General features: G+C 39.9%; 1 protein-coding gene across 4 annotated transcripts; it reads left to right on the top strand.

Moving 5' to 3' along the window:
• The first annotated feature begins 7 nt into the window (after window positions 1-7).
• On the top strand, window positions 8-27703 carry PLRG1 (pleiotropic regulator 1). 4 transcript variants are annotated; one of them, XM_073341411.1, is made up of 15 exons: window positions 128-218; window positions 2641-2747; window positions 3847-3989; window positions 5109-5162; window positions 6988-7081; window positions 10591-10681; window positions 10933-11034; window positions 16568-16660; window positions 17511-17660; window positions 17750-17851; window positions 18662-18764; window positions 19779-19887; window positions 21696-21835; window positions 26118-26311; window positions 27502-27703. In XM_073341411.1, exons 1-15 carry the CDS (start codon window positions 210-212, stop codon window positions 27559-27561), a joined length of 1551 nt encoding a protein of 516 aa, XP_073197512.1. In that variant the 5' UTR covers window positions 128-209; the 3' UTR covers window positions 27562-27703. The 4 variants fall into 4 exon arrangements, with proteins under 4 accessions (XP_073197515.1, XP_073197512.1, XP_073197513.1 ...); XM_073341412.1 differs by lacking the exon at window positions 128-218 and adding an exon at window positions 229-398; XM_073341413.1 differs by lacking the exon at window positions 128-218 and adding an exon at window positions 440-575.
• Window positions 27704-27961: the final 258 nt, after the last annotated feature.

Raw genomic sequence — 27961 nt, 5'->3', positions numbered from 1 at the left:
CACGCGGGGAGCGGAAGGACTCGAACCCGTAGCTCCCCAAGCAGCGCGATCCGCCCCCGTCCCCTCAGCGCTGCCGGGTCTCGATCGATGGCGCATGCGTCTTTGTCAGCACGTCAGTTCCGGGGCAGTCGGGCAGGCGCCGGAAGTGTCTCCATAGCGGACCGGGCAGGCGGTGCGCGGCCACTCTCTTGCTGCGGGCAGCGGGCACCATGGTGGAGGTGAGAGAGCGGTCTCGGCCCGCCCCTGTGGGTGGGGCTGTCGGGCCCTCGAAACCCCAGCGCCCAGGGTGAGGGGCTTGCCGCTGCCGACGCGAGGAGCGCCCGGCCCGGAGAAGCGGGCGGGGGATTCCGGCCTCCCACTGCCCCTGAAGCTGCGATTAGCCCCCTCCCCCGTTTCCGGTATGCCCCGAGGTGGGGTTTGTTCCGCCCGGCGGGGGGATGAGCTGAGCCGCAGGCCGAGGCGTGGGGGCGAGGCTGGGACCCCGCATCCCCCGTGGGACCGAACCCGCCCGCCGCCAGCCTCGCGCAGCAGTGGCGGTGAACCGGGCTCTGGGGCAGCTGCCGGTCGCCCTTGTGGTGCGTACAGTAACGAGGGAGGGGACCAGTGTGTTGGGTCCCGGTCGGGGGGGGTTGCCCCTCGCCCCAGGGTACCGTCTGCACGAAGCGAAGGCGCCTCGGAGGCCGCTGGTCGCTGGCAAGTTACAGCAGAAAACGTTCCCGTTTTGAACCCTTCGGGGAAGGTGTCGCCGCCCTGCTCCTTGGCAGCAATGCGAGCACCCCTGGGCTGCCCTGTCAGCTTTAAAACCGACAACGAGTCTGCCGGTCTCTCTGGTCATTGGTCTCTGTTGACATTATCAATGGGTTTGACAAGTGGTTAAGATTATGCTGTGGCGTTTATATAGAGGTCTTGCAGGTGAAACTGGACAGAAAGCCACTCACTTCACATAGGTCACATCATCAGATAATAAGTATTAGCTGCCATAGATCTCAAAGTACTTTACAAAAGCAAGTATCATCATCAAACATAGGAATTGCAGTACCGGATCAGACCAGCAGATTATCTGGTTAATCCATGTTGTAGAGTTATATTTAGGCTTGGCAGAATTAGATTTTTGTTCCATCATTTTGACAGATAATATCCATTTTTTATTTGTATTTCATTCCTATTTTTATCCATATACATTTTCACAGTTCCAGGAAATTGTGGGTGGAGAGTCAGACAATAATTATTTAATGACCGTAGATGTTGATTCAAAAAGTTAAAGCTTGATAATAGTTAAAACACACATTGTCAACATCACATGTCAAAATATAGGAAGTAATATCCTTAAATCACACTCTAATAAATTCACAAGCAGCATTTTTATTTTGCCTATCTATGACTTTTTTTTTGTCAGTATATTGTGCTTCTAAACTAAACAGTCCTAGACTTTGCAGTCTATACATGCTTTTAATCTGTTCTGTCCATCCATCTCTGGGCTCCTACTTCTATATTTTTTGAGGTTAGGTGACAAGAACTGAGCCCTTTATTCAAGGTGAAGAGTACTGTCAGTCCCCATTTTACAAGTGGGGCACATGAGAAAGATTGTAATTTGTCCCAAGCTAAACATCGGATCAGCGAGTGAACTAGGAATAGAACTATAGTTTCCTGACTCTGGGTCCATGTTCCTCTCATTGGACTATAGTTACTCCAGTATCTATTATAATTCTTGTTTCTGTTTTTAGTTTGGTTTCAATTCCCATAGTAAAAGAAACTAATATATGCTTTAGTTGCCGTTATTTTCATAGCACTTATAAAGGACACATTTCTTAAGTGTTGATGAAAGAGAGATATAGTGTAGATGGTACTAAGCACGTCACTCAGACATTCCTAATGTTTTTGAATCTTGATCTCTGTCTGCGAATCATGGCCCTCTTCCTGGGTCTTCGGGGAAGAGAAAATGCTAATACAGTTGTGGTAGAAAAACTAACATTTGATATTAGAATTACCATTAAAGTTTTGTTAATCTGTTTATGAGTTCTTGTTCACAGCTCAATAATGTTCTAGACCTTTTCTTTTAAAAACAAAACACTTTGATTAATTAAATGAAAACAAGTGCTACTGATTTTGAGCCCAGAATAACACCTCTGTACAGTTTTCTGATCAGAGGCATACACAAAGGTGGCATAATGTACATGGCACTTTATAAATCTTTTTTTTCTTTTGCTTGTTTATCTAGGCAATAAAATAAAATTTATAGGGAGTTCTGCTCTGTGACTCACTTGCTTTTTGGCTGCTTATAAAAATGGAGCTGGCAAGCATGAGTGAAAAGCTTTTTTGTTTGTCTTCATTAAATTCACCTATGTGCCTATAGTTGGAAACGCAGAATGTTGATCAGAGTTTTGGCTAGCTATTTTTGATCATCACAGTATCCCATGAAAGGGAGAAGTAGTTAATTATTGATTTAAATTTGGAGATGAAACTCTCTCTCACCAAATTATATTTTTTAGCACTCAAGCACAACTGTGTACTTTAGCAAACTAAACAGAGTCCATTTCTTACATACAGAAGGCAAGAATCACTACTGCAATTTTCATTGCCATTTTCAGGTTTTTAATTAAATTCTTGCCACATGTATAATTAAATGTATCTTCTCTGCAGGAAGTGCAGAAACACTCTGTGCACACATTAGTGTTCAGATCCTTGAAGAGAACCCATGATATGTTTGTGGCTGATAATGCAAAGCCTATACCATTAGATGATGTAAGGTAAGAACAGCCATCATAAAATAATTGGTATGTCTAAAAACGTTAATGTGAGGCAGGCACTCCTTTGCAACTGTTTCTAGCGCTGGCTGAAACTCAGGATTTCCAGTTCACTTCAAATTTGGTTTCATTTAAAAATTTTTGAATTTGGTCCAATTCTGATTTAATTATAAACTGAAAATTCCCCTAAAAATTAGTTTTGGAAACACCTACACATGGTGTTTCTAAAACAAAATATGAATCTGGGGAGAGGCAGCTGCTGTCTGAAATTGACATTTAGTAGTGCTGAAACTGACAAAAATATCATTTTCAGTCAGCAGCTGCTGGGTCTGTAGTTCTGGGGCTGCTCACCATGAAGAGTGCCCTTGGACCAGTGACCTCCGGGCTTCCAGACTCCTAGCCAGCTAGCCTGAGAGTCTGGAAGCCCTGGGATTCCTGGTCCCAGGGAAGTCTTCATGGTGGGGCTCCCCAGATCCACGAAGTGTGGAAGCCAGTACCAGGACCTCCAGGCTCCCAGCTCCATAGCAAGCTGAGGCTCCCAGAGCTTACAGGTTCCCTGCTGTGAAGCCAGGAGCCTATGTTCTGAGAGCCATCCTGGCTAGGTCTGGAGCTTACAGGGCTGTCTGGCTCTCAGCTCTGTGACAAGGACTTAGACAGCCTTGCCATGGTGGGGCTGCCATGGAGTTGTGGACCCTGGAAGCCTGGGATCGCCAGCTCTGGGGCAGCCTGCATGGCGTAACTGCCATGGAGCTTCAGACTGTGGAAGCTCAGGGACCCCAGCAACTGCCAGATGAGCTGGTGGGGAACCAGGCAGATTTCTGTAAGAACCCTTTTCTGCAAAAGGTAGTTGAATCTGGTTCACTTCTGTAAGACATTTCAGGCTTGGCAAAATAGTTTCATTGAAAAATTTCTGACTAGCTCTAATTGTCATCCAAGTCTGATAGTGTACATTCAGACTCTTGGGCAAAACTGCTATCTGGTGATAATGAAAGGAAAATATTAGCATAGCTAATATTTAAAAATATTTTAAAAATAAACATTTTTAAATTAATAATATATTAGAAGATCAAGATTTAATATATTTTGTTGTTTTCTTAAACAGCCACAAATTAAAGATGTCAATCAAGCTTCGCACAGATTATGCTTCTGTGCTGCACATGCCTATTCTGAAGGAAAATTTTAGAGAGAAGGATTCTCCGAATACAGGGGATCTCTATGGACATAAACAGTATCCTGCAAATCAAGGTTAGTGTGCCATTACTAGTTAACCAAAATTAAATTTCAAGATCGCTATGATATAACCTGAGGGAAATATTTGTAAGGAAAACCTCTATTTTTCATTGTCTTATATTCTACTGGCGTATGTCCATACAACATAAACTGTTTGGAACAGGGAAGGTGTTTATCTGTTTGTGATACAATGTTATGCAAATAATAAGATTCAAAAACATAATGGGTATTTCATGTAGGTGGCAAAGAGAAAACAAGACTTTGTGTTCTTCTAGTTTGCCACCAATGGTGGTGGTAAAGAATGTGTGATAAGAGTGATATAGAACTTTTTCAACTGCCTTTAGATATGTAGGTATCGAAAATATCCTATATTTAAGTATGAATTACTCATTGAAGGAGGAATCCCTTTTCCCTTTCTGTTAAAAACTCTTCTAGTGGCACATGAAATGTTCCTTAAGATTTTTTAACTTCTGGTTGATCCCTTCTACTGTGACATGTTGCTCTTTTCTCAAGAGTACCTCACATCTTCATACTGTAGTTGTGATTTTCTTTTCAAAAGATCTTGCTTGAAAACCTTCTGAGAGAGTGACAGGTAGTGAGAGAGGCTGGCATGGTGAGGACTCTCTTAAGAAGAGAAGGAAAAAAAAGATTGTATTTGCCTTCCTTTTTTTCGTTCTCCAATCTCATATAAATTTCATTGTCTTAGCTTAATAACCTGATTAACTCTTCTCTAAAATTCTCATACATTCCAGGTGGAACATTCATTTGTTGGGTAACAGAATCTTTTTTCTTGCTGGTTGAGCTTCTCTAATGCATCCTTATCTGTATGAAATATACTTTTTAGGTTTTTTGTGAGGGACTAATGTTCCTAAAGCGAAGTCATTGTTGGTAATAAGCGGTAACATCAGCATTTCAAAGAATGGTGTTTTTCTGATCAATATCAGGTATCTTACTTACACAGTGGAGAGTAAAAGAAACAAAGGGAAATAGGGAGCACTCAGGTACTGCAGTGTTATAACTTAGATGCAACTGCCATTTTTGCTGGTTGCTGACATGCTACGATTTTTGTAATTGATAATTTATTTTAGTGTTTACAACAAAAAGCAATAATTAAGAAAATATTCTGTTATTTAGGACAAGAACTTGAATATTTGATAACAGGTACACATCCATATCCACCTGGTCCTGGTGAGTAAAATTTTATATAAAAATATCTACTTTTCACACACAAATGATATAAAAACTATTTAAAAATTCAGGAAATTCAGAGTTTGTGCTGATGATCTAGACTGGATAGGTTTAGCTTCAACTGTGAATTTTATTGATAAATTTTAATAAGGATGTTCTCATTTGGGTGTTGATGAAACTCTTCTGACTGGCTATATTAGAAGAAAGTTATGGAGAACATTGGTGAGGCCTCATCTGGAGTACTGTGTCCAGTTTTGGGCCCCACACTACAAGAAGGATGTGGATAAATTGGAAAGAGTCCAGCGAAGGGCAACAAAAATTATTAGGGGTCTGGAACACATGACTTATGAGGAGAGGCTGAGGGAACTGGGATTGTTTAGTCTGCAGAAGAGAAGAATGAGGGGGGATTTGATAGCTGCTTTCAACTACCTGAGAGGTGGTTCCAGAGAGGATGGTTCTAGACTATTCTCAGTGGTGGAAGAGGACAGGACAAGGAGTAATGGTCTCAAGTTGCAGTGGGGGAGATTTAGGTTGGATATTAGGAAAAACATTTTCACTAGGAGGGTGGTGAAACACTGGAATGCGTTGCCTAGGGAGGTGGTGGAATCTTCTTCCTTAGAAGTTTTTAAGGTCAGGCTTGACAAAGCCCTGGCTGGGATGATTTAATTGGGGATTGGTCCTGCTTTTGAGCAGGGGGTTGGACTAGATGACCTCCTGAGGTCCCTTCCAACCCTGATATTCTATGATTCTATGAAAAATAGATAGGCAGTAGCTATAAAATATTTTCTACTTTGCGTATCTACAGGATGCCTCAACTATATTGACTTTAGTGGGAGTTTTGTTTGAATCAGGTCTGTGGTATCATACCCCATATATTTTTACAGTTTAAATGGAATGTTTCAGAAAGTGGGCCATCTTTACTGTTCATAGAATTGGAAAAGTATAGTTTCATTATCAAAGTATATGCTGTAGGAGACATTGAAACTGTCATTTTGATGTAGGAAAAATTAATTTAATCTGAATGCTAGTGTCCAATACTTAAAACATTGGTTAAGAGAGGTGGAACAAATTCTCTAACCTTGTGCAAAAGCACAGTAAAAGCATTTTGAACAGGTATGCCTTAAGGGAAGGGGACAGAATCTCACTCCCAACCCCTAATATTGCAATTTATGGAGGGCTGAAGGTTTTATAGTTCCTACACTACCCCTACAGTCACAGCCAGTGAGTTTAGAAAGTCATGGGTTTTCTTGCTGTCTCTTCTGTAATTTACCCCAAAACAGACTCCACCCATGCTGGGTTCTCTGTTCCACAATGTCTAGGGGAAGGGGTTTGCACACTGTCTCTATGTAGGCATTTCTTGTCTCTTGTAATAGAGCCGTACCACTGCCAGTCAAGCCCTGAATGTGCCCCTGTACATTGTGTTGAGTCACCATGCAAAGGATTTGGACCAAAATGAACAATAACCTTATTTTATTTAGCTTTGCAATATTCTTATCTGTCAGCTATGTCAATGAATGACAAAGATTTCTTTGTTACCAAAATATTCAGTTATATGTAACAGTGGAGATACAAAAATGCTAATGACAGGTTTCAGAGTAACAGCCGTGTTAGTCTGTATTCGCAAAAAGAAAAGGAGGACTTGTGGCACCCTAGAGACTAACCAATTTATTTGAGCATGAGCTTTCGTGAGCTACAGCTCACTAGCTCACGAAAGCTTATGCTCAAATAAATTGGTTAGTCTCTAAGGTGCCACAAGTACTCCTTAAAAATGCTAATGGATCTCTGACCAGATTTATTTGTGCTTTTTGTAACTTTCTTTTATGAGGTGTGGCTCTGACAGCAGACACTAAGATCCAGAGAATGCCCAGTGAATCAGCTGCTCAGTCCTTAGCTGTGGCACTTCCTCCTTCTCAGTCCAGGTACTGTTAAATTATTTTCTTAAACATTTTTTTAATAACCTGTAACCAAGGTAAAAAACATAACCTGGATTTAATGAAGAAAGAATCTTTCTTCAGACAAGAACACCCCCAAATGATCTACTTTTCTTTTTAAATCAATAAATAAAAATACTAACATTAGCTTGGAAATTACAAATTAAGATTGCATTTTGCAGTTAAATGCTAAATCACTAGAGAATATTCTCATGCAAAAATTAATGTCACCCAAGCAATCTTAATTTTGCTCCAGTAGTGTCACACATAGCAATCAGATTATAGTATGCTTAGCCTTCCACTAAACAGGTTTTTTAAGATTAAGAATTTATTTTTTTGTGGTGGTTAGATTAATTTGTTTGGATGGAAGAGTAATGTTATCACAGAATCCGGAAGTAGAACTATTAGGAAGAATGTGGGTGACTATAACTGCATTTGCATATATTTTGTTTTTCTTAAGCAGAACCTTTACTTGGAATGGCCAGGCTTTTCAATGCTTGTGGGTTTTTTGAGAAAAGTATTGTGTTCTCAAGATGATGATGATGATTATGGTGGTTGGGAAGACACTAAAGTGGAAAGCAGTCTTTTGGTCTTAACTCTGAGCTAATTTCTTTTTTGCTTGCAGTAACTGATTACATATCTTTTTCTGCAACCTATAAGTTTTAATCCAGCCCCATAAGCAGTGTTGTTCTTTTAATATACAAAAAAATTCTACTGTGCTGTTTTGCAATCATCACAGTTCCTACTCACATGGTTCTATGTCTGATTTGTAATTTCTCTCTCTTTTGGCCCCAGTTCCAATGCAGATTCACAGTCATTTATATATTCTCTGTTCTGTACATCTCTAATCATAATATTTGTTCAGTGTGAATAATAATCTTCTTTCCAGTTTTATTGTTTGTTGTTCACACAGTAACTCATAATAACAACATAGGATACCCTACTTCAAGCAAAATAGTTTTATTTTTTCATTGCTGGTATCTATTAACTTTTCATGGAACTTAATTGTTCATAAGAACAACTTCTTTCTTGATATGCTATACAGAAATCCTTGATAACTTTCGATCTACCTTCCGGCAATCAAAACATGTGATAGTCAGACATGGGCTTCACATTTAGTATATCTTTAAAGGGATACTTTCCACTTAAAATCACACCTTCCTGAAGTTTTTTTAATTTTTTTTTTTTTTACCTAGTCTTGGTAAAAGTTAAATGCTGAAGGCTGGAATGTTGTTGCCATGGTAACACTATCCAGGGGTTGCTTGGCTGTTACAAGTGCTTAGTGCAGTGCTCCCCAACCTGGGGTGCGCACCCAGGGGAGTGCAGAGGAACATTCCGGGGGAGAGCACAGTGGGGCTGGCTCTAGCCCCAGTAGGGGACAGGGAGGGAGCACCATGCTTCCAGTCCCACTCTGTCTGCAGTCCAGCTCTGCCCTCCTTCCTTCTTAACTCCCAGACCAGCTCCGCCTCTGTCCCCGACTCCCCTATCCCCAGTTCTTCCCCCAGCTCTGCCTTCAGCCCAAGCTCAGCTGCTGAGGAAGCTTGGCTGTCCAGTAATGGAGGGGGAGCATGGACCGTTTCTGTTAATGGTAAAGGGGGGCCACGACTGGAAAAGTTTGTGCGCCACTGGCTAAATGCTTCCATTTGAGGAGTTCTGATGTTATTAGCACCAGCAGAGAATGCAGCCTGCTAATTCAGCAAACCTTGATGTTACTCATAATACAGACAACAAGCTCAGTTCAGTAATGAAGATGCTTGGTCAATTTATTGTTGATGAAGCACTGTCCTAGCACCCCATAGAAGCTACAGGTACGCTAACAAATGTATGTCTGTGAAATGGACCGGCTCAGACAGCAGTTGGAGTCTCTACTGTCCCCTAAGCTGGACAAAGGTGCCCCTCCTATGGCTTCTCCTTTTGTTCATTGATACAAACAAGTTATATATTACACTCCCAACATGGTTAGTTACCACCCTTATCCTTGTACGTGCTAGTTTGAGTAAAACATCCTTTGCCATTAGCCTGTCAACCCATCCTTATCTTACGAGCAATCGGTGTGTTCCTGTACCATCTCTTAAGAATGTGTTTATGTAGTTATTTGAAAACTCTGGGTGTTCTTGTACCATTCTCTCCAGTCAGGAATGCGCTTACTTGGTTAGCCAATATCTAGTGTGTTATTTTGCCAAGGCCAGACCTATTGTAGTTCACAGCATTTGGTTCACACTGTTAGTTATGCCTAGAGCTCCAGCAAGGCTTACAAAAGTAATACCTGAGATTAATACAACAGGAGGGGTGTGTGGAATTTCCCTGTTAATTCAGTCTGTTTACTTTCTTATGTTTCACAGCACTATGTATATCACCAGGTTCTGCTGTTAGTTTGTAGTTTTTTCCCCACACAGTACCAGAGAAAGAAACAGGTTTAAAAAAAAAAAAAGGTGTGGGGGGGTAGTTTTAGATTCTACACTGGCCTTATGAGTCTTCCTGACAATTTTTTTGCTTTTCCATCACATTTCCCTTTTAAAAAAAAACTTTTTAAAAAAAATGTAGTAGATTCCAAGTGATCATTTACCTTAATTTCATTACTGATCCTGAATAAGAGAAGCTGGTGGCTGCACTATGTACTTTAGCACCAGATATCTAGAGCTGGGGAAATTATTTGGATCTCTTGTTCTCTGGAATGGAATGAAATCTCTGAAGCTGGAACTTAGGAGGAAATGGCTAATGTTTATTACAGTAGTGCCTCCTGGTGTCGGATTACTCTGTCAGCATTGGTATTGGGGGGGAAACAGTGCTTGCCTTGTGCACAATAATGTTTGGGGCCTCTCTATACAACTTCCACTCCTGCCCCTGTGCTTTAAAAACCCCTTAAGCTGTGGTCGTTCCTCTTTCATCACCAGTTTGTAAGAATCCACATTGTAATTCTCTCAGCTGGCTTCAGACCAGATGTTAGATTTATGGAGAGCCCAAGCTGAGCAGAGATCTGCAAAGAAAAGAAAATTCTTCAATAAAAATATTTTGAATGCTTTACAGATTTTAATTTAACTTTTGAGTAAGGCATATTAGAATAGAATAGAATTCTAGGACTGGAAGGGACCTCGAGAGGTTATCTAGTCCAGTCCCCTGCACTCAAGGCAGGACTAAGTATTATCTAGACCATCCCTGACAGGTGTTAATCCAACCTGCTCTTAAAAATCCCCATACACAACCTCCCTAGGCAATTTATTCCAGTGCTTAATGACCCTGACAGTTAAAAAGTTTTTCCTAATGTCCAACCTAAACCGCCCTTGCTGCAATTTAAGCCCATTGCTTCTTGTCCTATCCACAGCAGTTAACATTTTTCTCCCTCCTCTTTGTAACAACCTTTTATGTACTTGAAAACTGTTATCATGTCCCCTCTCAGTCTTCTCTTCTCCAGATTTAACAAACCCAATTTTTTAAGTTTTCCCTCACTATTTTAAAGTGTTTCCTATTCATTGTTCAGAACTTCTTTCTCTATCCAGGTTAGAGGGAAATCGTACTGCTGCTGGTGTGGGTGATATTTACAGACATGCCGGGATTCCGGAGCGTGCACAGCCTCCTGGTTTGTCCATGGTGAGATTCTTATAATACATAACTCTTCTAATATTGATGATGTAATCTTTTACTAAATGGGGTTCAGATTCTGTAATTAGCTCCATGTAGCAGTCCTATGCAGTCATCTTGATGGAAAGAGGCTGACCAAAATGTGAGGCCTTGAGAGGAAGGTGCATCCTCAAGGCTTTGAAAGGGGTGCAAGAAACTCCAGAGTTGAGTGGAGAGTGTTTGTCATAGAACATAATAGTAACCTTCTGTTCAATTTATAGGCTCTGATGGAAGCAGGTGGGAACAAAAATTCTGCGTTGATTGCAAAGAAAGCTCCAACAATGCCCAAACCTCAATGGCATCCACCATGGAAACTGTACAGAGTAAGTTGGAAACATGCAACAAAATAAAAAGGAGTATTACATTTTCTATAGATATACTCAAGCCCATATTTTAAAATTTTACTTATCTTACCCCAAAAAGGAATTAAACAGACAGTCAATTTAAAAATCAAGCCTCTGTCTGAAATGTGAGTGTACCTCCAGCCTATTAGAGGTATCACCTGAAAAGAGAAATTAGAATAAACTATTTTAGAGTTTTTTCCCATTTTGTTTACTTCATACGTTTGGCAGCATATTGTTTATAAACATTCATTTTCCCCTCTTGTTTGTGTGGGTCTTTCACTTTAACAGTGAGTGAAAAGAAAAGAGAGAGAGAGAAACTTAGAGTGACTCCTGGACAGATGTAATACCTGTGTGACCGGATTCCCAGGGAAGCCAGCCGAGGTCACTCAATTAGGGTGAACTGCAAAGAATGGGGCAGACAACCCCATAGCTGGTGGCTATTTTAATACTTAGGTTTACCAAGTCAGCACTAAACAGCTTCTGTTACACCTTACTGGTCACTTAGAAGTCCAAACCACAGTTCCCTTAAAGTAACACAGCCTCAGGCCTCCACCTGGTTACCTAAGTCAAATACGATTAAGATGAATGAAAATCTTATTCACCATATAAAAGAAAAGGTTCTACCAATCCCAAAGGATTGGACACATTACTTCCCAGATTAATGAATATTTCAGATCTTACCCAAATACATACTTATAGCCAGTTCTTCTTAACTAAACTAAAATTTATTAGAAAAGAGAGAGAGTATAGGTTAAAAGATCAATGTACATACAGACATGAGTTCAATTCTTGAGGTTCAGATACATAGCAGAGATGACAGGTTTCAGAGTAACAGCCGTGTTAGTCTGTATTCGCAAAAAGAAAAGGAGTACTTGTGGCACCTTAGAGACTAACCAATTTATTAGAGCATAAGCTTTCGTGAGCTACAGCTCACTTCATCAGATGCATATCGTGGAAACTGCTGCAGACTTTATATATACACAGAGAATATGAACCAATACCTCCTCGCACCCCACTGTCCTGTCTCTAAGGTGCCACAAGTACTCCTTTTCTTATAGCAGAGATGGTGAGCTTTGTAGTTGCAAAGAGTTCTTTTAGAATTTAGTCCATAGGTTATAGTCCAATGTCCAGTATCATATTCAAGGTGTTTGCAGCTGAACTGGGACCTCAATATTGCGACTCAAACTTCCCGTGATGAAGTTTAAGTAGATCTTAGTTAAAAGGGATTGGGACCCAAGGATCTTTTATACAATTTCAAGTCTTCTTTGACACCTTTGGGAACAATAGGTAATTAGGGCAACTTTGAAGTAGTTCATCTCATTAGACTGACTTCACACTTGGTAAGGCAACTCGCATCTTTTCATGTATTTATACCTGCTCCTGTATTTTCCACTCCATGCATCTGATGAAGTGGGTTCTAGCCCACAAAAGCTTTTGCCCAGATAAATTTCTTAATCTCTAAGGTGCCACGAGGTCTCCTTCTTGTTTTTGCTGGTACAGACTAACATGGCTACCACTCTGAAACCTGTCACGGATACTTAGATATACAAATTAACATAAGGCAATTGCCTGTTCCTCCACCATTCACAGGTGATTTGCTATACATTTCAAAGAGAGATGAATACAGTGATATCCCTTGTTTACAATTCATTTAGAAGCTAGGATGTTCTTTTGATATCTGAATTATCAGAATACAGCATAGACAGGGACTGTTGATTACATTGTTGACCTTTACCCACATTTATGTAAATACACAAAAACACAAACATTATCTCCCCATATATTTTTAAGGCTTGAATTTGAGTAAGTTATCCTGTAGGATGTTTAATGCTTTCTGGTCATGTCACAACCTGAAACTACTTTTAACTAATTTTTTAAAATTGACTATATTTCCAGTAGGCAACCCTGCAATTGCTGCTCTAACAGTCTTCACAGATCATAATGAAATAAAAACATTAATATAATTTTTAAATACAAACACTTTTGGAGAATTTTTCAGTAAATCTGACCAGTTTTACCTAACGTGAATACTGTCTAAACACTGTTGAATTATCACTTCATTTAGAACTGCTTGACCTGTATGTGCTTGAGCTCAGTCTAAATGTTGCATTAATGTTAATTGTTGCCTTAATTTTATTCTCTCAGATGATACCAATTAGTATTTCTCAGTTATCACCAAGGTATCTGAATACCTTGTGAAATGAGTATATGGAAAAATAAGCATGAAGGGGAAAAATTCTAAAGGTATATGGTAGAAAAAACAAACTGAAAACAATGAAATACTCCCTTTAGATAAACACATTACTTAAAGGAAAAGTTTACATAATATGAAACTCAAGTAGCTTCTGTGCTCAGAGAAATGGTCTGGTTACTGAAGGAAGATCAGACTTAATTGTGAGAGACTGGAAAATCTCACTAATGCTAAGTTACCAGAGGAGTATCTTATCTTGTTAGCACAGTTCAGCTAGTGTATAGTGCCTTTTTATGTACACTTGACATTTTGTAAATATTTACTGAAGATTTATTATCCATGAACCTATGGTTAATGTAAAGAGAAGTCTTTTTGAAAAACAGTTGAGCACAAAGGAATGTGTAAGAGTATGATGTAAGATTATAGCTCTGCAGCAATTCAATTATAAAAATTAAGAGGCACATTTTATTTTTGGTGCAACAGAGTCAAAAAAGGAAACAAGTGAATAGTGGCTGGGACAGTTTAATAAGGAAACCAGGACTTTAGAAAGAATAATTGTATATAACTGAAGGTGACATGGTGGAAGGCTGAGTACCGTAGTCTGCCTGCAGCTCCTGATCAGTCATGGCCCAGCATTAGCTGTTAAAACCCCAAAAGGGAGCAAGGCTGGTTCACCAGATACATTGAACCCATGTGTACAGGGGAGCCTTGATTGGGTTCAGTTTCTTTTAGCACTCTGGCCCTGATTCTCCACTACGCTGGAGCTGCTCTCTGATATAGTGGAGAGTGATAGCCACAGAAAATAGAATGTGGCTTCCAGATCCAGCGCTGCCCAGAAAATAGAGCAACAGGACGATGAGGTTTAGTGAAGCTCTGCTTTACCATACTTCCTCTCATGCCTATTCACAGAATGCCTCTGACATGCCCACAGTCTCCCCTTATGCTGGGTGGGGGATGTGGGGAGTGGTTAGTTTAGGAGGCAGCAGCGCTACCTCCACCAGCGCTCCACTGGTGGAAAGTTTTTCCTATGCAAGAGGAATTGGCCACTGGTGGTTTCCAGCTGTTTTAAGGCCACTTTGAACCAGCAGGCCTTAGGACTTGATCACTGGTCTCTGGTCCACTATCTATTATATAATATGTGCTCTATAGCTATGTATGTATTTCTTGCAGATGTTACTATCACATAATTCAATGAAGAATGTATTCTTTAGAAGACGTGGCCTAAAGCTATGGTTATGGAAATACAAATAAAGATAGCCTTTCAGTTATTTTTTTCCTTCATGTTCACGTAGCCTATAATTTTACTGGATTTTTTTAAAAACTGATTTTTAATGCTTCTGTAAGGTCCTTGATGGATTACCCTGGAAACTGAAGTTCTTGCTATTTACCCTTGCCCAGGTGCTACCTGTTCTGTAATGTCATTTTCTCTCACCCCACAACTGAAAGAGCCAACTTTAGGGAGGGCATATCACAGTCTATTCGCTATGCCCTCCTGCTAGCTGTCCTAGGGATTAGCTCCACCAGTGGGTGCGCCCTCTTCCGGTGGTACGTCTCCTGTGATCGGCTCCACTTTCAGACCTTCGTCACTCCACGAACCGCAGCATCATCTTCGTGAGTCGGCCCTCCAGCCTTGGGTAGTATTGCTGATTGGGGATGGGTATCACTGTCCGTAGTCCACCACTTCCCCAGTGGCTAATGGGGTGAACCCAGGCCCTCTCACTACTGCAGGTCCCAACTCAGGGACACTGTAGATAGCAGTCTCATGTGGCACTTCTTTACCTTCTTTCTGTCCTGCTACAATTCCCTGCGTCACTTCCCCACAGCCTTGACACCTTCTTAGTACTCACCTTGTGGCCTTCAGCTGTCCAGTCTCAGCAGCCAGCCAGGAGCTCCTTGCTCCCCTGGTTCCTGCCAGCAGTACTCCAGCTCTCTCAGCCTGCTAGAGACACAGTCCTCACTCCTGACTCTGTCCCTGCAGCTCCTTTTATGTAAGCCCACTGGGCCCTGATTGACTGCTCCTTGCAGCCTCTCTCCCATTGGCTTTTTCCCTTGCAGCCTCCCCAGGCTGCTTGGAGGACTCACCTCCACTTCTCCTCTCTAGGACAGGGTATGATTAATCCCTTCCACATCTGCGTGGGGTAGACACCCCATCACACACCCTCCCTCTCAAGCCTGAAGCCTTCAGGGTGAGATATGGATACACCCAGCCCTGTAGCTACCTAACTTGTGACTGCAGATCATCCCTCGCTTTTTCTATTTCCCTCAACTGGAGACGCACATTTTCCTGTTCCTCCATAACATACTTGAGCCATTCGCTTTGGAACACTAAGTCTCCTTCTGCTGTTTGCAAGGCCTGCTGATCAGCTGCCAGTTTGTCCTGAAGCTCCTTTATTTACCCTGCAGGGTCCTTCAATGCCCCCTTCATTCAGGGTCGGTGTCCCCGCAATAGCCTGTTGTGCCACTGTGTACTCCAGCTCTCTCTGCCTTCTAGGGACACAGTCACCTCTTCTTGAGCTCCCACCTACCCACTGACTGACTCTGTCCCTGCAGATCCTTTTATGTGAGCCCGTTGAACCCCGATTAACTACTCCTTGCAGCCTCTCTCCCATTGGCTGTTTCCCTTGTAGCCTCTCTAGGCCCCTTAGAGGACTCACTTCCACTGTAGGGCAGGGCACAGTTAATCCCTTCTACACCTGTGTGGGGTGGACGCACCCCATCACAAATGGGATGGTAGTTCATTCTCGGTATCAACTCATTAATTGGTGCATCAACCCAACAAGGTTGCTGGTTAATTCCAGTGGTGATGGATTGTATTTTTTTTATGTGCACACACCTATCTGGGGAGAACTGGACTGAAATTGCCAGATTTACTTCCCTGCTATGATGGTCAGTCAGCTGATGACATCTTTCTGTAAATGTTGTTGAATGAGTACTGGTAGTTCATGTAAACTGTATGGGAATATAGAAGAGAGGCAGCCAAGACATGGTCCTTGCCTGAGGAATCTAAATGGTAATCTACAATAATTTCTGACCTGATATGGATTTGAATCAATGGTGAAGGTTTCTCTCCCACTACAAATCCCCAGTTTCTCATATTTTGACACTTAAGTGTCCATTCTTCTTCTTCTGAAAATGTTGCTTCTATTTCAGTCAATATTTAACTTTATTTTCCAAATCTAATTTTAGATCTCTGATTTTATTGTGAAGCCTTATAATTCTTGGGCTAATATTGATGGAAATTCTGAAGTAGAGTTAACAACAACTATGTCAACAGATGTACCTTCATTTTGATTCAGGAGGCTTTTATTATTATTTCTAAAGGTTATCAGTGGTCACCTGGGCTGGGTGAGATGTATTGCAGTTGAACCAGGAAATCAGTGGTTTGTTACTGGCTCTGCTGACAGAACTATAAAGGTAAGGAATGGAAGGAAGGATTGGCGAATTATGGTTCCAGTTTAACTTTACTTTCTCACTCGCTTCTTAAATGTTTTCAGCTGTTGGAAATGGTTTCTTGATTGTCATGCACAGAACAGTCAGCTCTAAAACACATTTTCTTTCACTATCCCGCCACTCATCATCTTCTGGAGGATTACTTTCTGTGTGAGATCTGATTCATCGAACATTCCAAAATCAGGATTAGCATTAATATTGAAACCTCTAGATGACTGATACTCAGAGCTCAGTGATTCAGGAGCCAAATTCGCGATCAACATTAACCAAAAGAGCCACTGTATGTGAATTCATCGTTTCATTTACGAGATAGATATAGAGATAGGAAAAAGGTGTATATAAATTATTTATAATTATTCTCCGCAAAATACTGACCAAATATTTTATCAACTACAATTGGTTAATAACAGTAAAAGTATCCTTATTGGTTGGTTAAGTGTTCATGTCACGTTCCCTGTCAGTATCCGACCAGGTCAGGAAGCTAACAATCCAACCAGTGGACCAAATTCAATGATGAATCTTGGTCATGTTCCAGCTGAGGCATGTTGCACATATACTAAGAAGAAGAATTAAATCACAGTGTTTTAATAACTTGTGCTGCAAAGAGCCATAGGAGACTCATTCAAGAGCCACTTGTGGCTCATGAGCTTTAGTCTGAGTATCACTGTTCTAGACCTGATGATGCTAATGAGATAAGGCTATGTGCTAATTTAGTTCTTAAACCTTAATTATGCATGATAGATTTGCCTAGGGTATAACTATATAATGCTTTGATATCTGGTTAACTTACAAATATTTGTATCTATCAATACAGATCTGGGACCTTGCTAGTGGCAAATTAAAATTGTCTTTGACGGGGCACATTAGTACTGTACGAGGGGTGATAGTAAGTGGAAGAAGTCCGTACCTCTTCTCTTGTGGAGAAGATAAACAGGTGAAGTGCTGGGATCTTGAATATAATAAGGTAAGTTTAGACTTCTTTGGTCAAGGCACAATGAATGAAAGATTGTCCTTTTAAATATCCAGTTAACTAAAGTCTATTTATCTATCTAGGTTATAAGGCATTACCATGGTCATCTAAGTGCAGTTTATGGTTTGGACTTGCACCCGACAATAGACGTGCTGGTAACATGTAGCAGAGATTCAACTGCACGAGTACGTAAAACAGTGAGATTTAACTTTGTTACATGTCCACTTTTATAATTTAAAAAACCTGTAAGCATACAAAAATTAATACATAAGTAGGAAAGTTGAATTATCTAAATGAACTCCTTTACCAAAAATGCCATACCTTTTGTACCTTCACTTATTGCATTAAGTCCCTGCCCTGGTCAGACAGAAACCTGAGTGAAAACCACAAGTTGAAGGTCAACACACTTGGGCTCTGACAGACCAATGAATGAGCAAAAATTCCAGTATTGAGAGCTCCACCAAGAGCACTCTGCCTCCAATTTCCAGGCATTTAAATCTAGGAACTTCTAACTCTTGAGCTCCTCTGCTAATTTCAAGTCCTACAATGGCTCATGGAAAGAGGGGTTGTTTTGGTAATCAGGATCCAAATCATGTTGGTCTTTATAGATTAAAATTGAAGCCTTGAGTTGTGCTCAACAGTGTATAGAGGGCTAGTGGATTCTTATATATTACTTACAGCTGAGTCCACTAATATATATTATTTAGACAGTTAAGAACCTTTAGTCTTTAAAGTTTTTTGGCCTGAGAGAGTAGTACAGCTTTATGGTGACTGGCTTTAAATAAAGTTGTCCTGATTCCTTAGAATACATTGAATGGCAGCTTTTCCATGTTTTTTTCAACAGCTTGCATAGTTCTGTGATGAATTTATAAGTCAAAAGTATGGTAGTTTCATTTTTCAGGATTGTGGCATGTAAGCCATGCAATAAATGATAGGACCTAAAAAATGATGAACATATGTTTTCTTGACTAATTGAATTTACTGTGCTCTCATAGATTTGGGATGTGAGGACAAAAGCCAGTGTGCATACATTAGCGGGACACACAAATGCAGTGGCAACAGTGAAGTGCCAAGCTGCGGAACCACAGATTATTACCGGTATGGTATATGTTGTTTCCCAAATTGAATTACTCAAAACCAGCTAACTGTGCATATAACTCCTCTATATAAGCACACATTCATATCACTGTTACCTTCATTGATTAATCCCAATTAATCACATTTGGTTTTCCAATTTGCTGTGTCTTGTATTAAATTAGTTGGTAAGCTGTTGGAGGCAAACAAGGACCATATATTGTGATGTTTGTGCCGGGCTCTGGTCTCTTAGGAGCTAATGTAATACAAAAAAACCCTGCAACATTAATGCAAAAATATGGTTTTGTGTTTAAGTACAAGTCAGGTGATGCAGAAGTAAAGGTTCTGATAGTAACACTGCACATATATAGTATTTCCAATTACTAGTTCGCCTGTTAGTAATGTGCCTAATTATAGGTAGTATGTATTATTCAATGAAAACTTCACTTTCTGCATTTCTGGACTCTTCTTGTGCTTTAAATATTCTTACTTTTTTTTTTTTCATTTAATATGTAAAATGATGTTTGGGTGGTTCTTTTCATGTCCATGAAATCATGCAAGGGGAAGAGTCAATGTAAGTTTAAATAATACTGTGTATTAATACAGTGTAAATAAGAGGAAATACAAAAAAACTAAAGGGAAGAATTTCAGATTGTACAGTTAAGTGTAAAAATGAGGTGTCAACCCCAGTATACCAAAAGCCATATATGGTCAAAATCCAACTTAGTTGCATGATGACAACTTGCATTTCTTTCTAGTTTCAAACTAGATCAGATAATCTTCATTCCTTCTCTTAAATATTTATAATGTTGCTATAGACTGTTAAAAGCCAATATGTTTTACTTCAGAGGTGGTTGTACATCAGTATTTACTAAAGATCACTGTATCTAGTTGGTATGTTTGTCAAGCACTTTTAGGATGAAACATCTTGTTTTAATTTATTAGCAACTCCTGTATATCAGAATTGGTTGTCCAAACAAAAGTTGGTAGTGTTTATAGTATATACTGTTTTTGTCTTTTTTTTTTTTAAAATCACAGGAAGCCATGATACCACAATACGACTGTGGGACTTAGTGGCAGGAAAAACTCGTGTCACTTTGACAAATCACAAGAAATCTGTAAGAGCAGTTGTATTGCATCCAAGACAGTAAGTTTTCCTCGTTCCGTTAGCCCTTCACAGTTTGTAATGTGTGACAGGAGAAGCAAGCTAACATTAGATATGTTGTAGAACATTAGTTTTATATGTACTACCCAGTCTAGCAAATAAAGAGTTCAAAAATATATACTCAACAGGAAACCATTGCATTTAAGGTATCTGAGAAGCAGTTATTAACACCGATTCAGCTCCACTGGGGTTAGCATTGCTGTGGAGATCTGTTGTAGATTCTTAAGCACCAGGGTTAGTTGACACTGTACTTCCACCAGTGGCACTAGGACTCCCAATGTTGAAGGAGCTGAATCTTTATTGAAAGAAAATGGGAAGGTTTTGCAAATTTTCTTTTGTACACAAGCCCTGAGTTGAGAGTAGTTAATACCATGGTGATGGGCTGTCAGGTTTAGTATCCTGTCTCTGCATTTGCCAGTATCAGATGCTTCTAAGGCAGGTGTAAAAAAAAGCCCTGTAGTAGGTAGTTATGGAATAATCTGTCTAGTAGATAATAATAGATAATCTGCCCATTCCTAATCTCCCTCAGTTAGCAGTGTTTTATGCATTGAAGCATAATTCCCATAAAGAATCCTAGGATACCTGCCCTATTAATGATTTAGAAAAGGATGACACATGATTATGATATGGCTGCATCTGATTCCTTTTAATTTCAGTCTCCTCCTTACAAAACTTCAGAATCTGTGTGAAGTGAATTGGTTCCAGTCCAGCTCCGGTACTGAACATTTTAAAGAGCCACCTCTCTTATCATTATTAGGAATCTGAGCAGAGAATCTGAAGATGTGTTGAACACAGACTGAACTACCCTCTCACACCTAGAGAGCTTATATTTGTTTGTTAGAAAACTTTCAGCCCAAGGCCTTGTCAGCTGTGCACCTTTCACAAACTCTAAATTTACTTGATCTGTCCTTTATCTGGATTAATTGACCGGTAACCCCAGTTCGGTATGACTATTTCTTTTAAAAAGTCAGTGAACTGCTTTGAGGATGCCTGATTAAAAATATTCTAAGATGCTTTTAAACTTTGCTGCCCAGATCAAATATGTGAAGACTCATTTGAGAATGAGGGAACTAAGTTATTTAAGGGTGATTCAGCTATTCATACAAATTAGCTTTTGGAAGTTAACTGTTTCTCTGTAGAGGTGCCTTACACAGTGTTGCATAGATTTAGAAGAATGACCATCTTGGCAGTTTTTCTTGGTCTTCAATATTCTCAACAAGGAAATCTGCAAAAGTGCACTTGTCCAGTAATGTGAGAGATCTTTTGAGAATGCTGTGTCTCTTAACTTTTCTGATAGTACTTCTGTGCATGAGTATTGCCAGAATAAAAATGCAAGACAGTTTAAATTTGGGATACTGTAAAAGCTAATGTTCATGTGTTCTTATTGAGAATTACTATTTCTCTGAAACTTTTATCTTCATTACACCATTAATGCATACCTGAAAACAAAACAAACAAAAATACCTTTCATGTGGTTGTGTGGTTATGTAATCCAATTAATAAAATGAAAAACAAACGTAGTGAAACATAGCAGAGTTACACAACGAACATTTGCATTATAAGAAAGTAATGTATATAAATGTATGTAAATATAAAAGTTTGTTTTTATAAACTGGCTCTTTTGGAAAAATGGTAATTTAGTGATAAAGTAGTTTTGGAAGTAACAATCAGCATCTGCCATATACAACTGTAGCTTTAGGAGTGATGTGCTACTCTGAAATGAATTATTAATAAAATGATATGATTTAACTATTTTTTAACTCTCCTTTACTGTGCTAATCTTGTTCCAGTTATACATTTGCATCTGGTTCTCCAGATAACATTAAACAGTGGAAATTCCCAGATGGAAACTTCATTCAAAATCTTTCTGGTCATAATGCTATTATCAACACGTTGGCTGTGAATTCTGATGGAGTGTTGGTATCAGGAGGTAAATTTAAACATCCTGATTTTTTTCTATGTGAATGCGTTTAAGCCTAAATCCTTAGCCAAAGATGCATCTTAAGTAGGTGGGCTAAGTAACGCCTGGAGAGCAAGAAGAGGAGTCCCTGTCCTCTCTCTTACCACTTGCTGCTATGGAGTGGCTGCAGAGTCACCCTGTGGACCCCACTGCACTCTTGAGCCTGATGCATCCATTGCCTTCTTAATATGTTGTCTATAGGTGTGGGTTGGATTGGTCAAATCCATATAGCAGTAGATCTCCCTGGCCTACTTCTGCCTCACTCCTACCCACTCACTGCATGGTAGTGCGCATGAAGTGGAGCTCCGCAAACACAAGGTGCATGTGTCCCTGCGAAGCCCACCAGATCCTAACCCCTCACTTCATATGCAGCAGAAGAGCGTTTGTTCTGTTTCCTGAAAGCGCTTTGCATATCTTTGATATCATGGTGATACTGAAAGCTGGATAGGCAGTATTTGCCCCTTAATGAATACACTAGAATCTACTTGGCTCAGCCTCGTGTATCAAAGTCTGTCTTACTCTATGTGTGTGTATGTATGTATATATTTTAAACTGAAGAAAGTAACCACATTGCTGTGTTAACATTTCACTATTTGTTTCTCCATACATTGAACCCATCTACCTTTTTTGAAACTACCTCCCATCAAATTTTACAAATGGTGTATATTATTTAATTGAATGCTGAGTAATTCCTAACTATATCTGTTACTAGTTAATTTATTAGAACATTGATTAGCCCAAGTTGATGGTGACTTTTTTTCAATAGCAAGGTTAATCAAGTACTGCAGTATAAATAATTTTGATGTAAAGATGTACTATCAAAACTATATGTTTATGTATTGTGACAAAGTTCCTCCTCTGCCTTGGTAGGTCCTGCGTTTATTGGCAGATTTGCTCGCCTCAGAGGTTCACAGCAGCCCTCAGTTTGGCCACTTTCATGGCTCAAATCTGCCATTCACTCAGTTAGCCTCATCACTGGCCAGCGTGGGGAAAAGGAAGATGAACAATCCCCGCAGTCTCTGCTGATCCACCTAGTGGATTGGGGAACAGGCCAGAGACCTTCCCCTCTGGTGGAACCCACAGTCCAGGTCAATTCCCCCAGTATCAAGTAGGGAGTTGGAGGGATGGGGGGAACCCGGGCCCGCCCTCTACTCTGGGTTCCAGCCCAGGGCCCTGTGGATTGCAGCTGTCTACAGTGGCTCCTGTAACAGCTGCTTGACAGCTACAACTCTCTGGGCTACATCCCTATGGCCTCCTCCCAACACCTTCTTTATTCTCACCACAGGACCTTCCTCCTGTTGTCTGATGATGCTTGTACTTCTCAGTCTTCCAGTAGTGCGCCTCTTGCTCCCAGCTCCTTGCATACACACCACAAACTGAAATGAGCTCCTTTTTAAACCCAGGTGCCCTGATTAGCCTGCCTGTCTTAATTGATTCTAGCAGCTTCTTGATCGGCTGCAGGTGTTCTAATCAGCCTGTCTGCCTTAATTGTTTCCAGAAAGTTCCTGATTGTTCTGGAATCTTCCCTGTTACCTTAACCTGGGGCTCATATATCCACCTTCTATCACTCTCCTGTAGCCATTTGGCCTGACCCTGTCACAGTATATATATATGTACTCAGTCATGTCTAAGTAATGAGTAAAATAAGTAAAGTAATCAGGGAAGCTCCTAGAGGTCCCAACTGAAATCAGGGCCCCATTCTGCTAGGGTACAGTACAAACATATTGAGAGGGTAGTGTATGACTTTAGACAGCTAGCAGTCTATAGATGAGGCAGATGAAGGGTGGGCGAAGGGAAATATTATCTTCTGTTTGCAGACCAAGAACTGATTGTCATTTTGCCCAGGATCACATAGGGAGCCAGAGGCAAAGTAGGAATTAAATTCAGATCTGCAGAGTCCCAGTCCAGTGCCTTAACTACAAGACCAACCTTTTTTACTTTCTTCTTTTTACTTCTGATAGCATTGAAGAACCAGTACAGCTATGGGAGAGTGAACTGAGATTCTATTCTAGTTTATGCACTACTCACAGAATTATTATCTAAGTTACAATTGCCGGGGCAAATTCTGCCTTTGGTTTCACTTGGGCAAATCTATTGTACACGTGTAACCAAGGGTAGAATTTGGTTCACAGAATCATACCTGAGCCAGAAAATGCAGCTTTTCCTTCCTTTAATGATGAGTTTGCAGAAAGACTGTTAGTGATAAACATTTTTTTGTTTGTAAACGGAGCATGTTTGCTCTGGAAGTCATTGAGAGAAATCACTTTTCAGAGGAGAATCATACTTTATTTAAACACCTAAATGTTAGTTATTGACACATTTAGTGTAGTGTTAAGCATAGGGGGTCAGTTTATTCTGATTTTAAATACAGGTAAGTGGGCTTTTTTTTTTTAAATATAAATTAAATCTGTATTTGTCATCATAAATAATAGTTTATAGCCTTAAGGATTTATGCAAATTGTGTCGGTAAAAGCTTTTAAAAATGGGTTCTTTTTTATTTAATTCTAGATGATTTTGAAGGATAAATTCTGCAAGGGCCTTGTAGGAGCATTTGTACTGGTTTTAGTATGAAACTGGCCTGCTCTTATTCTGTAGGCGGCTCCTTTGAAATAGCTGAAGCTTATGGAGAAACTAGTTTCTTTCCACAGATCAAAACTGCTGTTCTAGTCAGAACTATATTTTAAAGACTTCTTTAAAAAACTGGGACCCTACAAAAACCGGTGTTCTTGAAAATCAGTGCACAGTCTGCCACAACTTCAAAGAAACTAACGCTGAAATAAGATACATTAATGTTTAAAGTCTTACCTTAGAAAAGACACTTCCTGAAATGTCTGGATTCCATATCTGGCTGGTATTAGTGCACAAATTAAACTCTGGTTTGACTAGGTGGCACATGTATCATAACTGAAACATTGCTTTGATAATGGGTCTTTCCAAACATGGATCTCAGATCCATGGAACTACCCTTAAACTGACGCTACTGGCAGCGATATTGGCTCTAGTTTAATCTGAAGGCGCTTCTATAAACTTTACATAAGAACATAAGAATGGCTTTACTGGGTCAGACCAAAGGTCCATCTAGCCCAGTATCCTGTCTTTCGACAGTGATCAGTGCCAGGTGTCCCAGAGGGAACGAGCAGAACAGGTAATCATCAAGTGATCCATCCCCTGTCGCTCATTCCCAGCTTCTGTCAAACAGAGGCTAAGGACACCATTCCTGTTCATCCCGTCTAATAGCCATTGATGGACCTATCCTCCATGAATTTATCTAGTTCTTTTTTGAACCCTGTTATGGTCGTGGCCTTCACAACATCCTCTGGCAAGGAGTTCCACAGGTTGACTGCATTGTGTGAAAAAATACTTCCTTTTATTTGTGTTAAACCTGCGGCCTATTAATTTCATTTGGTGACCACTAGTTCTTGTGTTATGAGACGTAGTAAACAGCACTTCCTTATCTACTTTCTCTACACCAGTCATGATTTTATAGACCTCAATCATATTTCCCCTTAGCCGTCTCTTTTCCAAGCTGAAAAGTCCCAGTCTTATTAATCTCTCCTCATACTGAAGCCATTCCATGCCCCTAATAATTTTTGTTGCCCTTTTCTGAACCTTTTCCAATTCTAATATGTCTTTTTTGAGATGGGGCGACCAAATCTGTACACAGTATTCAAGTTGCGGGCGTACCATGGATTTATATAGAGGCAATGTGATATTTTCTGTCCTATTATCCATCCCTTTCTTAATTATTCCCCGCATTCTGTTTGCTTTTTTGACTGCCGCTGCACATTGAGTGGATGATTTCAGAGAACTATCCACAGTGACTCCAAGATCTTTCTCGAGGGGTAACAGTTAATTTAGACCTAATTTAAACTTATGCAAGGTCCTAATGTTTCTAATTAATTCATAATTGAGTATAGAAATACCATCCCATTTGTAATGCCATATGCTACCAAGTGGGGAATTGGAGTTCAAGATTCCGGCATCATTTATCTGTTCCCAGACAGACTAAGGAAAACTTAGATGAACTCCAGAGGGAGCTGCAGCCCTCCCTCTTTGTTGGGAAGGGAACAAGGAAACCAAAAGGAAATGGGGAATCTACTGAGATGCAATAAACTATTCTAATTGAGTGTTTTGGCTAACCAGTTCAAACCTGTGGATTTCCTCATGCCTTAGTCAGAAGTTCAGAGTACTACTCTTATAGAAACGGTGACAGAAATGGATTTAATGACATACTGATTTTTCTCTCTTTCAGCTGATAATGGCACTATGCATCTTTGGGACTGGAGAACTGGGTATAATTTCCAGAGAGTACATGCAGCTGTACAGCCTGGTTCTTTGGACAGTGAATCAGGAATATTTGCTTGTGCATTTGACCAGTCAGAAAGCAGATTGCTCACTGCTGAAGCTGATAAAACCATAAAAGTGTACAGAGAAGATGATACTGCGGTATGCTGAAGTGTCTTAATTGCATTTTCCTGAAGTCCACAGTTTCAAGACAAAATTAACAGTCAGGTTTTCTGCAGAGCTATTTTATTCAGGTTAAGGTTGCAATATTTCTATCCAAGAGGAAAATAGTAGCGTGTCTAATAATATGTGGACTGTGGCTAGCTTCTGCACTAGTTAACTACTGTTATACTACTGTTAACTGTAGTATAGCAAGCCTGTCTAAAGGAGGTCCATCTATTCAAATACAGAACTCCCCTTGTGATGCAGTGTGGGGCTATCTTATTCCAAAAAGAGTGTACATTGCAAATTGAGGCCAGTGTAGTGGTGTGCCTGATAGTAATCTTCAAGACAAAGATGCAGTTTAAAAGGAGTATATTACTCTTCTTTATATGATACCCTATAGAATAGTTTATAAGGCAAACAGACTGGAATCTAGTGTAGACAACTTATTTTCAAAGTACTACACTTTGTTAAAAGTGTACATCAAGGAATGGGATCAGTGACTGTATAGTCGCTCTATATAATAAGTGTGTGTAATACATGGAATCTAATCATAGTTTTTGGACTTTCTGGTCTGCTAGGCACTACTATAGTACAAATAATAGATATGAATAGGGTTAGATAATGTTACTTTGCACTTACATGGTGCCCTCCATCTGAGGATTGAAGGGTGCATCACAAATAATGAATTTGCAGCTCAATATCTCTTGGAGGTAGCTGTTTTCCCCACTTGGGAGGAAATGAGGCACAGGGGTTAAAGAACTTGCCCACGGTCACATAGCATATCAGTGGCAGAACTGAGTAGAGCCCAACTCTGGTGACTTCCAGTCCTGTGCCCTGATCACCAGAACATTCTTCTTAACCTGTCATTGACCTCTCATGATCTTGTTTCTCCCACCCAAAATATTCACAAAAACGAGATTCGTCCAGGACTTCCAGTGGTGGGAAAGGGAGGAGGAACAGAGTTAATGAGTATATGAAGCCACTGAGCATTCTTTAGTAAAATTCTAGCTAAAGCAAATACATAAACTGTTCAATATTATAAATATATGAATATAGTGTATCTATGAAATTTATAGTATGTTATGTGTAACCAATCTTTAAACCATAAACTAATTATAGCTTAGTTTACAGTTAAAAATAATTTTACTACAATTTCAGTCTTTATTTTTGTTACTTTTTTTTTCCAGACTGAAGAAACTCATCCTGTCAGCTGGAAACCAGAAATTATCAAGAGAAAGCGATTTTAATGAGGCAACATCTGCATAGTTATGCTATCATTTTGTTTTGTCTTTCCTGAGAGCATTATGCTCTGTATAGAACTACAGAGCAGGAACTCAGCTAAAGTCATTGCTGTTTCACCTTGTTTTACAATAAATTTTGTTTCTATTAGGGTTTTGTCTTTTTTTTTTTTTTTTTTTTTTAAATCCTGGAAACCAGCTGCAGCTGTTAACTATTTGACTTTGTCGAGCATGTATAGTTCATGAATAGGATAGTCGTACAGGTGGTTATTTTATTATATATTCACTGTGTGCAAGAGCTCTGAAGATAGTTTGTTGAGCCAGTTTTTCTGGAATACCCTTATTTGGCTCCAAGAACTAATGACAAGCTTATACATAGAGGTCATTCTGCAGGATTTTTCTTAGAGAA

The sequence above is a fragment of the Lepidochelys kempii genome, chromosome 4, assembly GCF_965140265.1.
Source record: "Lepidochelys kempii isolate rLepKem1 chromosome 4, rLepKem1.hap2, whole genome shotgun sequence".
Lineage (NCBI taxonomy): Eukaryota > Metazoa > Chordata > Testudines > Cheloniidae > Lepidochelys > Lepidochelys kempii.
This window is presented reverse-complemented; position numbering and strand designations above follow the sequence as displayed.